Source organism: Cervus canadensis, chromosome 10, assembly GCF_019320065.1.
Source record: "Cervus canadensis isolate Bull #8, Minnesota chromosome 10, ASM1932006v1, whole genome shotgun sequence".
Taxonomy (NCBI): Eukaryota; Metazoa; Chordata; class Mammalia; order Artiodactyla; family Cervidae; genus Cervus; species Cervus canadensis.
The window spans coordinates 64,408,020-64,422,565 of record NC_057395.1 but is presented as its reverse complement, the minus strand read 5'-3'; the positions used below and the strand labels follow the sequence as shown (position 1 = coordinate 64,422,565).

Sequence of the window (14,546 nt, the reverse complement as noted above, 5' to 3'; positions counted from 1 at the left end):
TATAATTTTTTTTTAAAAGATGGAATAACAAGTGTTAGCAAAGATATCGTGAAACTGGAACCCTTATGCATTGCTGGTGGGAATGTAAAGTGGCGCAACTGCCGTGGAAAACAGTTTGGCGATTCCTCAAAAAGCTAGACATAGAATTACCATGTGACCCAGCAATTCCACTCCTGGGTTTACACTCGAAAGAACTGAAAATTGGACTGAAACAGATTCTTACATCCAGTGTTCATTGCAGCATTATTCACGGTAGCTATAAGGTGAAAAAACCCAAATGTCTGCCAACAGATGAATGGACCAAACAAATGTGGTATCAATATTTAAATACAGTAGAATATACTATTCAGCTATAAAAAGGAATGAAGTTCTAATATGCTGCAACATGGATGAACCCTGAAAACATGCCAGACACAAATGGACAAACCCTGTATCATTACACTTACATGAAAGATTGAGAATGGGGAAATTCAGAGGCAGAAGGTAGATCAGAGGTCACCAGGGGCTGGGTGGAGAGGGGAATGGGGCATTATTGCTTAATGGGTACAGAATCTCGATTTGAGGTGATAAAAAAGTTTTGGAAATAGATGTTGGTGATATACAATATTGTGAATATAGGTAATGCCACTGAATTACACACTTAAAAGTGATTAAAACGGCAAGTTTTATATATATTTCACAGTAACAAAATGAAAAAAATTAAAGAATTACCACACGACCCAGCAATTCTATTCCCGCGTATATACCCAAAAGACTTGAACACAGGTAGTCAAACAAAATCTTCTACATGAATATTCATAGCAGTATTATTCATAATAGTTTTATCTGCTATTATGAGTTTTATCCTGCTATTAGAGAGTTTTTATCCTGATGGTTATATAATTATTTCTTCATCTTTCATGTTACTACTGTATGTTACCAACACACCAGTATATTACCACGACTTTTGCTATTTTTATATAATTTGCTTTTGCTAACTCTAAAATTAAGTTTTGTTTTATTTTATTTTTTGGCCACGCCACATAGCTTGGGGGATTCTTATTCCCCAATCAGGGACTGAACCTGTGGCACAGCAGTGAAAGTGCTGAGTCCTAATCACTGGACTGCCAGGAAATTCTGAAGTTCTATTTTAAATTAAATCATAAAATTAAAAAACAAGAGGAACTACTAGGCTAACAATAAAATCAGTGATCTTATAGTCCATCCCTTCCTACTCCTGGGTTAGGTGCTCACTTTTAATATGAATAAACAACCAAAGATTACTAGACATTCCAAGAAAGATTCCAACTTAAAAAGATACATAGAAAGAAGGATCTAAAGGAAATAGAGACAACACAGAGACACACGAAAACTTAAATAAATATATATGTAGGTCTTAGAAAGATAGAAGATACTCTATCCACATAACAAGGAAAAAATGTTATGAAAAAGGAACAGAGTAAGAAAGTACTATTATACGGATGGCTGTAATAAACATTTGATGGACAGAGTGAAGTCAAGAAAACCTCCAGATCTCAATAGATTTCTCCAATAAAAGATACACAAGTAGCACATGCAAAAATACTATACACTTTATTAGCCACCATGGAAACACAAAGCCACAACAAGGTACTACTTTACCACTGTGATGGCTATAATCAAAAAGAGCAGTAATTACAAGAGTTCGTGAGGATGTGGAGAAATTAGAACCCTCGTGTGCTGCTAGTGGGAATGTTATAAATGGAGCAGTCACTATGGAAGTTCAGCAGGTTCCTCCACAAAATAACCATATGACCCAGCAATTCCACTTCTGGTTACATACACAAACTTGTACACAAATGTGCATAGCAGCATTATTCATACTAGCCTCAAAGTGGAAACAATTCAAATGTCCATCAACAGCCAAATGTTTAAATAAAATGCAGTATATACATAAAATGGAATATTATTCCATGATAAGGAATGAAAACCTGATACATGCTACAACATGAATGAACCTGCAAACCGTGACAAAAAAAGGGCAAAAGTGAGACACAAAAGACCTGTCATACGATCATACTGTATGACTCAATTTGCATAAATGTCCAGAATAGGCAAATCTGCAGAGACGGAATTAGTGGTTGCTAAGAGACAGTGGGGCGGAGGCGATGAGAAGTGACTGCTTCTAGTCATGGGGTTTCTTTTTGGAGTGATGAAGATGTTCTGAATTCAGATAGTAGTGATGGTTGCACAGCATTATGAGTGTACTAACTCTACTAATAGTAACACTGTAAAGGGGTAAATTTTATGGCATGTGAATTATATCTCAATAAAGTTGTTACAGCACGGGGAAAAAAAGAAAAAGCCTTCTAGAAAGACAGACAATAAAAAGATAACAGACAAAAAAGATCTGAGACAGGGTCAACTCAGCAAACCCAACATCTGAGTGACAGCTGTTTCAGAGACAGAAAACAGAACAAGTAGAAGTGAGGGAATTATTTTTTAAAAATTAAGGTAAGACTATTTCTCAGAAACAAAAGGTCTGAGTCTCCACATACAAGTGGCCTATTAACTACTGGCACAAAGACCTATTCCAGGACACATCATCTAGAACCTTCACAAAAGAGGTAAAGTGAAGACTCTAACAGCTTCCAAGGACTGAGACCTGGACCGCCTCAAACTTTTAGGCACAAGTGAAAGTGAAAGTCTTAGTTACTCAGTCATGTCCAGCTGTTTTGTGACCCCATGGACTGTACCCCGCCAGGCTCCTCTGTCCATGGAATTCTCCAGACAAGAAACCTGGAGTGGGTTGCCATTTCCTTCTCCAGGGGATCTTCCTGACCCACATCTTCTGCATTGCAGTCAGATTGTTTACTGTCTGAACCACCAGTGAAGTCCACTTTTTCTTTTTAAGCACAAGTAATGGAAGCTAAGTACAATACAGCCTCTTTAAGGTTCTGAGGAAATGTTATTTAATATTATATATATATCTACATTTATATAAAAATAGTTGGTATTTATTATTTTCAACTTTACACTCAGCCAAACTATGAAGTCTGAGAAAAGACATGGTGGTTTCCAAAAATTTATCTCCAACTGAAGGTGTGCTCCAGTAAAGTGAAGGACTAAACCCAGGAGAGCAGAAGACCACATGGTCCAAAAAGCAGGAAAGTAGCTAAGGGCAGTTCCAGGTGATGAAAACGGAAGTCTCTGGACAGCAGCTAGGTAGCAGGCCTAGAAAGCAACCTGGCCAGAGCTGGGGACAGAGGGCACTGGGAAAGACAGGAGATCCTGAGATGATCTGATCCATCTGCACACCTGGGAAACAATGTTGGTGGGGGGCGGGCAGATCTCCTGGGGCATGTGAAAAAAATTACAAATAAGAGCTTAGAAAACAAAGTACACAAAAGAGGAGGCGACCATTCATTTTAGGAAAAAGAAAATGTATGAGACAATGAAATCCTACTACAAGGCTCTGCAGTGAACATCATTTACATGCTCACAGTAAACAGAAATATTGGTTGTTTTTTTAATGCCAAACTGATGTAATATATGGTGGGTGGGACATAGGAAGGGGAGGTGACACAGCTAAATATGAACTACTATGGCAGATTTCAATACATGATGATGATTAACTTGAGAGAAAATGAAAGGTACTCCCATTAAAAAAAAAAAGAAGAATGAAAGAAATATTGAAGGTAGATACCAGAAGACGGAGCGGTTGAGAGCTGAAGGTGGGGAAGGCTGAGGAAGAAGGGCAGAAGGCTGGATGATTTCCATTAGAAGCAGTTCAGGATCCATGCCTCTGCTCTGATTTTGTAAATACTAGTACTGTAAGAAGTTATTAGGTATATACCTCACAACAGTTCCCTGTACACCAGTGGGTGTGACATCAAAGCTGGGAACTGGCCTAGAGACAGTGGAAACAGGGACTCTGCGTCATAAAGGGGTGCCTTCCTCAGGCCCTGCCCACCAGGGGTCAGTGGGATGCTCCATCCCTCCGGCCTGGTCTGTGAAGGGGAGCGAACTGGGGGCCAAAGCTTCCCCTCCCTGTACCAACCACCTGGGACTCCAGGCTCCCTGCATATTCCTAGATCTTTCCTGAACTAATTTCTCACGGGAATTTTTGGAAACAGGCATGGTATAGACAGAAACCTAAGTAGGGAAGTAGATGATTTCTGTCTCACCCATTCACAGTTCCTCACACCCTGCTGAGCCAGCCCACAGTTAGATCCTCGATGCCTGGCACACAGTAGGTGCTCAGTAAGGAACCGCTGAAGGCGTAGTTATGGTGCCGAGTTTCCATGCGTGGTACTTCCTCAGACCTTGAACATGCACCACCACATAGAGGGGAGGACTATCTCCACATTACAGGTAAGGAAACTGAGGCTCAGAGAAACCTGCCCAGGTCACTTCCCCAGGAAGCAAAGAGCTGGGATTCAACCCCGGGAGCGGCTGACCCCACCGCCTGTGCAACTAGCAGCCGCTGACATAAATTCTTTCTGGAAAAAGGCTGGTTATGTAGTTGCATAGAAGGAAGAAAAGCAAGAATGAAAATAAGAGGTGGGCTCACAACTGAGCCAAGAAGAGAACTTAAAGAGACTACCCCTGGCGAACCCCGGAGACTCGGGGCTGGCACCCCCACCGCCCAGCCCAGAGAGCCGGCCTCGCAGCACCCACCTTCTTCAGAGAGGTTGTTCTCTTTGGTCTCCTTGTCCATCTGGCAGCACCAGCCCTCCAGCCGCTCAGTTTCCGCCTGGAGCAGCTTCAAGAACCAGTAGCCGTCCCGGCGGCAGGCCCCGGGCTGTGCTGGCTCTGCCGGGGAGCTGGAGGAGGTCTCCAGCCAGGGGTCGGGCGGGGGCAGCGAGGACGCCTCCAAGGCAGGGTCGCTGTTGTCTCCATAGGAGAGGTTGCGCTTGATCTGGGCAATCTTGGGGGCCTGCCGGGGGCCGGCATCGATGCTGATGGAGTTGGGGTGCGGGGTGCAGTCTGGGAGGCTCTTCTCAGACGACTTACAGCTTGAGTCGTTGGCATCCTGGGTATCCGAGTCGGTGTCCCGTCGGGAGGACATGCTGTGAGAGGGGGCACTGCTTCTGTGGGGGGGGTGGGCGGGGAACGGCGTGGAGGAGGGGTGGGGACAGGAAAGGGTGAGTCACCAAGAGGGTCGGAGACCAGAGGCCACCCCGACCCGGACACACGGGAGACAGAGAAACGGATGCATCGTCTGCTCACCATGCGCCTGAAGCGGGTCCCACAGCCCCGTCTCATTCTCAGCTCAGCCCCCGCCCTGCCCGCACACGCACACACGGACAAGGTCATAAGGTTGCCTGTTTACTGCAGCGGGGCCAGGAAGCCCACCAACATTGGGGGTGCTGGGCTGTGGTTCTGCCCGGCCTCAGCCCCCGTGGCTGATTTCTCTCACGGAGCAAGCGCTCACCCTTGCTCATCAGTGCACCCAGCTGCCCACCCACCCGGCCTTCCACGCCTGGACCACCGCCCGCACCCCCAACCCAGCTTGGTTATTAGAAATCCAGCAAGGAGAAGTGGGTTAGGGAGAGCAGGAGGAGGAGGCGTGGGAGAGGTGAGAGCGGAGGGAGGGAGAGGAGAGGGGAGAGGCAGCCACCACCTCGGTGCCACTTACCGCCAGTCGTCCTCTACCTGAACCCCGATGGACTGGAATTTGGTAGCGGGACTGGGCTCCTCGTTTGGCACTGGCTGAATGCAGTCAACCTTATTGAAGGACAACGACAGCCACGGCACGGGGACAAAGACAAAAATAAAAAAACAAACACCACACTTGCTGCTGAAATTCACATTAGTGGGACGACGCAAATGGACGAGCGGACAGACGCACACGAGGCATGCGGACACTGCACGTGGGCCCGAGGCCGGACCAGGTGAAGCCGGGCACTGCTCATTCGCGCGGAGGCGGGCGGGCAGGCGGGCGGGAGGTGGGATGGGGTGGAGAGGACCGCCTTTCCCTACTCTGAGGAGGGTGCCATCACATCGATCGCTTTGGGTCCGTTGTCCTCCGAGAGGTGGGAACCGTTCCTTCTAGTCCTCTCCTTTACACGCATCAGAGAGAAGAAAAAAAAAAAGGACAACGAAAGAGAAAGAAAACACACACACACAAAGCCACAGCCGTTATCTGGTGTAGTTGAAGCCGGGCTGTCTTGAGGCAGAGGTCACTCCCCCAACCCTGCAGCTGAAGGGCAGGCTGGGGCCGCCGCACGAGGGGCAAACCCCGGGCAGCGGTTCTGGATTTGAAAGCTGTCACCAAGGCCACAGCCGGCCCAGTCCCTGGGCCCTACGGGACGCCATCCCTGGGCCTTGATCACACTCGGCTGAGGTTACCGTCAGCACCAGGTGGGCCGGGGGAGCAGTAAGGACCAGAGCCATGTGCAAGGTTGGCGCTCTTTCTCTATACCAGTGATGCCCTGAGCCTACCTTTCATTCCTGGGACAGAGGTACGTGGCCACAGAGTGGCCAGGCCAGCCCCTCTATCACAACTCATGAATGAGGGAGAACCCACACTTGAGCCAGGGCGCGAGGCAGCAAGGAATGGGACGAGGGTTGTTGGGACTGTCACTGAAATTGGAAGCTCTGGTCTCTTGGTTTCACAGAGGCTTTCTGGGACAGGGCTGAACACCAGGCACTTCCCCGCCATGGAGGGTGTAACTGCATGTCTTCTTCAGCTAGAGCCAGCTCAGGGGACGGGGCATCACCAGCTCCCAAGAACTGCTTGGAGAGCTTGGATTGGCGGGGGGCGGGGGGGTGATCCGACAGGGAGAAGCCTAGATGGGCCCGAGAGCCAGAGTTCACAGCCCCGTGTGAGCCTCTGAGTGTAGGAATCAGAGTGACTCTAACTCTCTCTTGGGTCTTCTGTAAAGATGAGAGCATCTGGCTTGGCCAAGGAGAGGGTGGGGCTGCCCAACCAAGACTAGGCTATTTTCTGTACCCCTCAGAATCCCTCCAGAGTGACATACAGGCCAAGGGCTGAACTTCTTATGAAGCAGACCAGAAAACATAGTGTCCCGGCCAACTTTCTTGTATCCATGGCGAAACTGTAGCCCAGAGCTGCCTAAACTCTGCCTCCCCAAGAAGCAGGTGCAAGCAATCAGCCAGTGAGCCATCTCTGGTCCATTCAGCCCTCCTTAGAGTCCCATGTTCCTTCTATAATTCTGGTGCTTTGTTGTGCACTTGGCCAGGCGTGGCCGGGGAAACGGAGATCCTGTCTGCTCTAAGCCACCACACATGCCACCTGGATGTCCTTGATCGCCATTTGGGTTAGGAAGGGATCTGCCTTCCTCAAGCTCTCAGCCCACTGTAGCTGCCCTCCTCACTCCCCACCCCCGCCCAGAGTGTGCTTTACTTAATTAAGGGTGTAGAACAGCTTTTGGAAAGTTGCAAGGTGGGGCTGAGGTTCCCCCCGCTCAGCTCACACACAAGTATTGATATGAGATCATGCAGGAGGCACCGTGCGGCAGTGCGGGGGAAGCTAGCGCACAGTGAGCCCAGCTTCCTGAAGCGTCTCCTGGCTTTGGCCCCTCAGTCCCAGGGACTTATCTGTCTGGATCCTTTCTTGCGGAGGGAGGCGTCAGGACCGATGTCCCACTTCTCAATCTGCTGTGGGCTTGGCAACCTACCTGTCCCCAAGGCCCGAGAAGGCTCTGGGCAAAGTCCCCCGGGAGCAACCCCCAAGGCTCCAGGGCCCTGGGTCCTGGTCCCCCTGGCCCTTGGCATCTACGCTCCACGCTGCTCCCACCACCAGGCAGGGCTGCAGCCTCCGCACCTGAGCTGACCTTGGATCAGAGAACTGTCGGGCCAGTCCTGTCTCCCACACATCGGCTGGCAGGGCAAAGGGTGGAGTGAACAGACAGACAGAGGAGGACAGGCAAACAGTGGACAGGAGATGGCTGGCTGAGTGTAACTACATTCACCGGGACAACCCATCATTGGAGCAGGGACACACGCCCACAGCTGCACGGCCCGCACCATGTTCAGGCGACCTCGAGGAAGGCGTGGCTTATGGGTGGAATTTGGTTTGGCCACTTGGGGCCAACCCCCCAGAACAGACAAACCACCGTGACCCAGGAGACCTAGTGGGCCTCCACCAGATGTAATTACACGCAGGCAGGTGCGCGGTGCAGGCTGAGGACAGAGTGTGAAAGGGGCCCCTACTTGTATTCCTATAGATGACAGTTTCCTTTTGGGGACGGCCTCGGGGTGGGATTCAGAGCTGGTCAGCGTCCCTTGTTCGCTCTTCAGAGCTGCATGTTTTGGGGGTGGCTCGGGGGCCTCGGGGGCTGGGGTGACGCCGCCCCGTGTCACGCTGGGCGGGCGGGTACTGCTGTCTAGGCTGTCCGAGGAGTTGCTCAGGCCAGACTGGCTCGTCACTTCGCTCTTGTGGTCCTGGCTGTCCAGGTAGGTGTCCTGGGCGGACTCGGTGCTGCTCTGGACTGTGACGGAGATGAACGGCTTTGACGTGGTGCGTGGAGGGACCGGTGGCGGGGTCTTCTTATACGCCACTAGGCATGATGAACCTGCAGATGGGTGAGAGGAGGGCAGGACAGGGGTGAAGCCGCCAGCCTTCTGGAGCCCCTTTCAGGGCTGAGGTCCCACCTGACCCGACCCTAGCTCTGGCCTCGGTGAGGATTTCTGGAGGAGAATGGGGATCAGACACAGCCATGACCAAGACAGACAGACCTGAGCCCTGCCCATCCTCATGCTGAGCCAAGGTCAAGTCTAGTGGGGGACCAACCACAGGGACCAACACACCCTCCCCCTCTTAGTCCTACAAAAGGCATTATCCAGCTGGGGTACCCACGTGGTCAGGACAGTTAAAGAATGGTTAACCTCACTTGTCCTCAAGCTCACTGGGACCTGCCACTCCCCTTCTCGTCCTTCCCTCCTACTCTACCTTCCCTCCACCCTGCTTCTCTGCGCTGAAGCCCCCTCCCTGTCTGGTCAAAGACCAACACATCCTTCAGGGCTCAGTCATCCCCACAGGGTGCCGTTCCGCTGCACCACCTCCCCCTCCTTATGTGAGAACACACACCAGTCCGCCTCCCCCAGGATTCCACCACGCCCAGGCAGACTCCCCGTTTCCAGCAAGACTCAGGGGATTAAGACCTGCCCTGGGTGGGAGGGAGGGTCTCAGTGTCCCTTTCCGATCCTGGCCCAGGGCTGGCTCCACTTTCGGTCTGAAACAGGAGATGCTGGTCAACTAGCAGAAGCTACTTCCTCTGAGGGGTGAGGTCACATCCAGTGGCTTTTCTTGGCATCTTAACTCCAAATGCCCGTTCCCCAGTGAGGATGGAAACAGCCTCTACCCAGGTGAGGACCACAGGAGCCAGAGGAGGGGCTCTAAGCCTTGCCTTCAAGCGGCTGCCAATCAAGGTGATGGTGATGGCGCAGAGCCACCGGGGCCGTGGAGAAGACACAGGAGAACCCATTCATCTGCCCCACGAGATGTCACCACGCAAACATAAGAATGACCAAAATAAGAAATGGTGACAACACCAAATGCTAGTGAAGATGTGGAGAAATGGAATCGCTCGCACATGGCTGGTGGGAATGTAAGATGATACAGCAACCCTGGAAAACGATCTGGCAGTTTCTTTTAAAATTAAACATGCAAATATCATGCAATCCAATAACCACACTCTTGGGCGTTTAGCCCATAGAAATGATAACATGTTCACAAAAAACTTATGTGTGCATGTTCATGGCAACTTTATATGATATAGGCCCAAACTGGAAACAACCCAGATGTCCTTCGATGGGTGAGTGACTATGGTGCACCCAGACCACAGAAGACCACTCAGCAGCCAGAAGAAAGAAACCACTGATACAAGCAACCACTTGGATGAATGTCAGGTGAATTATGCTTCATGAAAAAGCTATCTCAAAAGTTACAGATCATGTGACTCTATTTATAAAACATTACTGAAATGACCTAATTATAGAGATGGGAACAGATTAGCAGTTTGTGCGGAGACTAGGGGGAAAGAGTGATGAGGAGGATGAAGCGACTTGGTTATAAAAGGGTGACAGGGAAGACCCCAGTATGTGCGAATTGATGGGAGCTGTGTATCTTGACCGTGCTGGTGGATACAGGCACCTGCACTTGTGATGAAAGCACATTCGATAAAATACACCACAGGTGATACAAGTGAAGATGGCGAAATCTGAGTAAGATTGCTGGGCTGTATCTATGTCAGTATTCCGACTAGGACAGCAGACTACAGTTCTGCAAGATTTTATCACTGAAGGAAACTGGGTAAAGGGTACCAGGATCCCTCTGTATTATTTCCTGCAAGTGTATGTAAGTGATCATTGCCTAAAAATAAAAAGCCGACTCATTGGAAAAGACCCTGATGCTGGGAAAGATTGAAGGCAGGAGGAGAAGGGGACGGCAGAGGATGAGATGGTTGGATGGTATCACCGACTCGATGGACATGAGTTTGAGCAAACTCCAGGAGATGGTGAAGGACAGGAAAGCCTGGCGTGCTGCAGTCCGTGGGGCCGCAAAGAGTCAGACACGACTGAGTGACCAAACAACAAAAATAAAAAACGTAATTGAGATAATCCACCTGTCTGCTCATCTGACAGACACATGTACCAGGCCAGGCCCGCACTGGGGACCAGGAGAGTTAGGGGCCCTCCTCAGCAGAGAGACAGCTGTGACATGAGTGCTTCAACAAGAACAGAGGCCACCACAGAAGAGCCCCGGAGCCAGGAGCCACGTCTCGTGCCCGATCCAGTCTAGGGGACTCAGTGCTCCGGGAGCTCAGAGCACTCAGCTCCTCCTCTGTCCAAAATTCCCCAGCCTGCTCGGGGAGCCCCTTGGACAGACGTACCTGCTACATCACTGAGGTCAGACAGCCCAGGGCCAGCACGGCTCTGACTGCTTTCTCGTTCTGAGGGAGATAGGCCTAGGGGTGAGCCAAAAGTTTACCACTCCCCAGCCCCTGGTGGGAGACTGGACTGGTTCTCTGACCAGGCCCGGGCCAGTCTCCCTCAAGAGCTGGACACGTAAAGCAGCCTGTTGAAGCCCACGGCCAGCAGAGCCCGGACTCACCGGGGATTTCATGATTCGTTTGTTTGGTTGGCCTGAATGTCCCAAGGAGGCATCAGTGGAGTTTTCTTCCCCAGGAGGAAGTCTCAATCCGCTCAAAATGCTTAAGGGGGGACACTTCCCTAAGAACATCTCCCTAAAGGGGGTGACAGTGAGCCTGAGGACCCAGAACTGGGCTCTAAGCTTAGCTGAGGCCCTGTGATTGCAGTCGGGGTCCTTGTCTCCCATTTGTGTTGTAGGCTGACACTGGCCTGAAGGAGTCAATCTGTGCAGGGACCCGCCCCACCCAGGAGACAATGGGACTGTCCACAGTCAAGGGCCTGAACAGAGGACTGACCCTCCAGTCTCTCTCTCAGGGTGTGTAGGCCAGAGTCCTGCTGAGGCAGCCACTCATTAGAGAGAGAGAGAGAGAAAGAGAACGTGAACTAGGGGAGGCCAGGTCAGATAGCCAGATGTGATAAAAGGACAAGTGAACTTATCTCGGATTCTCTATGTCTCTGGGGGCACAGGTGACAGACAAGTGGTGTGACTAATGGACTGGATTTCGAGGCCTTGGGGCCTCTGTGGGTGGGGGGAGTCACTCACCTGTGAGCACTGTACCCCTACCCCCACCCAGGGCAGGAGGATGGGGCCTGACTTTATGGTACAGTTCTCTTTCACAGGCATGAAATGCCAAGAAATACAGGCTGACACCTCCGCAGCCCCTTCCAGCATCCAGATGCAGCCAGTCTGTGTTCTGAACTCCCGCACTTCCTCCCACCTTGGGGCTTTTACACATGCTGTCCCTTCTGCCTGGAAGGCTTCTCTCAGCTCCTAACGTTTCAAGGGTCACTTCCTCCCAGAGGCCTCCCCTGACTGCTCCCTAATCTGGCGTCTCTCAGCATCTCCATCAGAGCACCTGCCACGTTTGTCATCCGCTCATCTTAGCAAATCTTGCCAGTGGTTACAGGCCTGACGTGGATGGGGGACTCTGTCTGTCTTGGCACAGCAGGTCGTATCCCAGGCCCACGGTGATGTCTCAAGCACAGAAAGCTCTCTAAGTATTCGCTGAATAAGAAAAAGAACCTCACCACTACAAAAAAACCCTCGGGTGCTGAAAATCAAGATTTAGCCATAGTGAAGGCTTCTGGCACTTTAGAACCCGAGGTTCTAGTCCTGTCCCAACTTTGGAGCCCTTCCTGTTTGGTCCCACCTTCCCATCCCGACAGCCTCACCTCCCGCCCTCCCACCCCCTCAGCATGCCCCTTCGAGCTTCAGAGAGCCCTCCCACCCTTTCCCAAACATGCCACACTCTTCATGCACTGAAGCCCTCTTGCACATGCATCATCTCAGGCAAAACCCCTCTGCATATCCTCCGTGTTTCCTGCTCTCCGGCCCATCCCTCCACCCCCAGCCCTTTCTGGCCCAGGCAGAGTCTGACCCTCTCCTCTGGGGCACTCAGGCCTGTGGCCAAGTCTCTGACTGAGTGTGTGTCCCATGCGTGTCGGCAGCCAGTCCCCAGTCCAGAGAGGGTGCACAACCATCATTTGCCAATGAACTTTAGAGGAAGAAAATGCCCCGAGACCCAAGATGTTGGCGCCGGCCAGGATGTGACTGCGGCCCTCCCTGCCCTGTGTGGGGACGTTCTGTGTGCCGCACTTGACACCAGCGTGGTGAGTGGGGCCAACTCTGTGTCCATTCACCCTGGAAAGCTTTCAGACCTGCCCTGGGAAGCTTGGGGGTGAGCATCACTCCAGGATGACTGGCTCCTCCAGCTGGTTCTTGTGTGTATTTTTAAAGATCCTAAGAGAAACGTCTGCTGAACCCCAGCGCTGTCTGCGCACTGCACTGCTGAGCTCTGGGGGCTGCGTGCCTCCCTGCCCTAACCTTGGCCCGGCTGGTCCCTCACGCCCAGGCTCAGACAGAAGTTGGCTGTGCGAGGCCGCCTGCCCCCGGCCCCAGACATCCAGCCCAGCCTCCCTACCCCACTGTGCACAAGCCCTTGCTTCTTCTGAGAAGGGGCCCCCTTTATCTCATTTCTGCCTTCTGCACTAAGATTTTACCCAGCAAACTCTCAGCTTGGAATAAATTTGCTTTTGCACGTTGTTTGTCTTTTTTAATGTCAAGGTACAGAAGAAGGCCAATCAGAGTTCACATGCTCAGAGGAGTGGCTGTGGTTCCCCAGCAACCTCAGGAGGCTAACCCCCCTGCAAGTGCTTTGGAGGCCCAGCCCGGCCCTCAGGTCGGCTGGTGCCCAGGAGCCGAGCAGGAGGCAGCCTCAACAGTGTGGAAGCCATGGCCGCAGGCTCTGCAGAAGAGCCTGTGGACCCACCCGAGACCCTGTGCAAACAGATCTGACCTCAAAGCCAGACCCCTACACTCCCTTGGCTGGCTCTGCCAGGCTCCGGGGAGGGCTTGTTGGAGGAAGGGCTGTCTGAGAACCTGTAAGATCTCTCTTTGTCTCATGCAACAGGTCAACACGCAACTAAACTGGGCGGCTCACTTGCTATGATAAAAACAGAAGTCAAGGCTCCCCACCCACTCGGCCTCCAATTCCCCTTCCTTCCCTGTCTCCCTCCCCAAAGCAGAGGATGCTGGGAGAAAATCCCAGGAACAGACTGGCCTCTGAGATCCACTTTCCTGTTGACGGCCCACATGCCCCCTGCTCTTCCCTCCCTGTGCCAGCCTGGAACCACCTCCCTCACTGCTCCTTAGAACAACATCAAACTTTAATTTCAAACACCAGTAAGAGGGACTGGCAGCACTTCTCCCCCCAACATCCTCCTGGGGACTGAGTGCACCCAGCCAGGGGTTTCTTAACTACCTCCCCATCCTTCCCTTCTCTCCTGATGGAGAGCCAGCCCCCCCCCCCCCAGATGCCCCACACTGCTGCTCCCTGGCTCCCCGACCTCCTGTCTTACCTTTCCCATCCCTCTTTCATGCTGGTCAATGGGCCACTTAAGGAATCCAATCACACCACTGCTTTGAAGCTTTTCCGTGGTGCCACCTCCCTCCCAGTGGAACTGGAACAAACCCTTCGGGGGGAGGGGGGTCCGGGAGGGTGGCCTCAGGGCCTCCAGAACCTGCACTGACCTCCCACTCTGAAGTCCACAGGAGCCAAGAGGTTACCAAGGTGACACTCTGGGGAAGACAAAGCCAGCTGTCCAGAGGGGACGTGCTCAGGACACACTCCTGTTGGTGACGGTTCCAATACTAACTGCAGACCTCACGGAGTGAGTGCTCCATCTACACCCAGCCCTCATTATTCCCAAGTCTGTAATGTGAGTTTGCCTACTCGCGAAGACTCATCTGTAACCTTTAAATCAACACTTGCGGGGCTTTTGTGGCCACTGGCAGAGACCGACAATTCGAATCGCCCACCACACAGGTTCCCAGCTGACAATGAACAAGGGGACACTGTCCTTCTGTTTCGGCTCATACTGTAAACAAGCCTCCTTTTCCTGGTCTACTTAATGCTGTGCTTTCACATTTTTCTGTGTTTTTTTGTTGCTGGTGGTGATTTCTCAGT

The 14,546-nt window shown here is 51.6% G+C and overlaps 1 protein-coding gene across 5 annotated transcripts in view; it reads right to left on the bottom strand.

Moving 5' to 3' along the window:
- Positions 1-14,546, bottom strand: part of DLGAP4 (DLG associated protein 4) — a 137,305-nt gene that overhangs the window by 23,205 nt on the left and 99,554 nt on the right. For 4 of the 5 annotated variants that reach the window (XM_043478665.1, XM_043478664.1, XM_043478666.1 and 1 more), the window contains 3 exons: positions 8,140-8,501; positions 5,600-5,688; positions 4,639-5,051 (listed from right to left, as the gene is read on the bottom strand). In XM_043478665.1, coding sequence (XP_043334600.1) covers positions 4,639-5,051; positions 5,600-5,688; positions 8,140-8,501 — 864 coding nt within the window. Of the gene's footprint in view, positions 1-4,638; positions 5,052-5,599; positions 5,689-5,943; positions 6,024-8,139; positions 8,502-14,546 lie in introns of all 5 variants that reach the window. The other variant, XM_043478669.1, reaches the window with a different exon arrangement.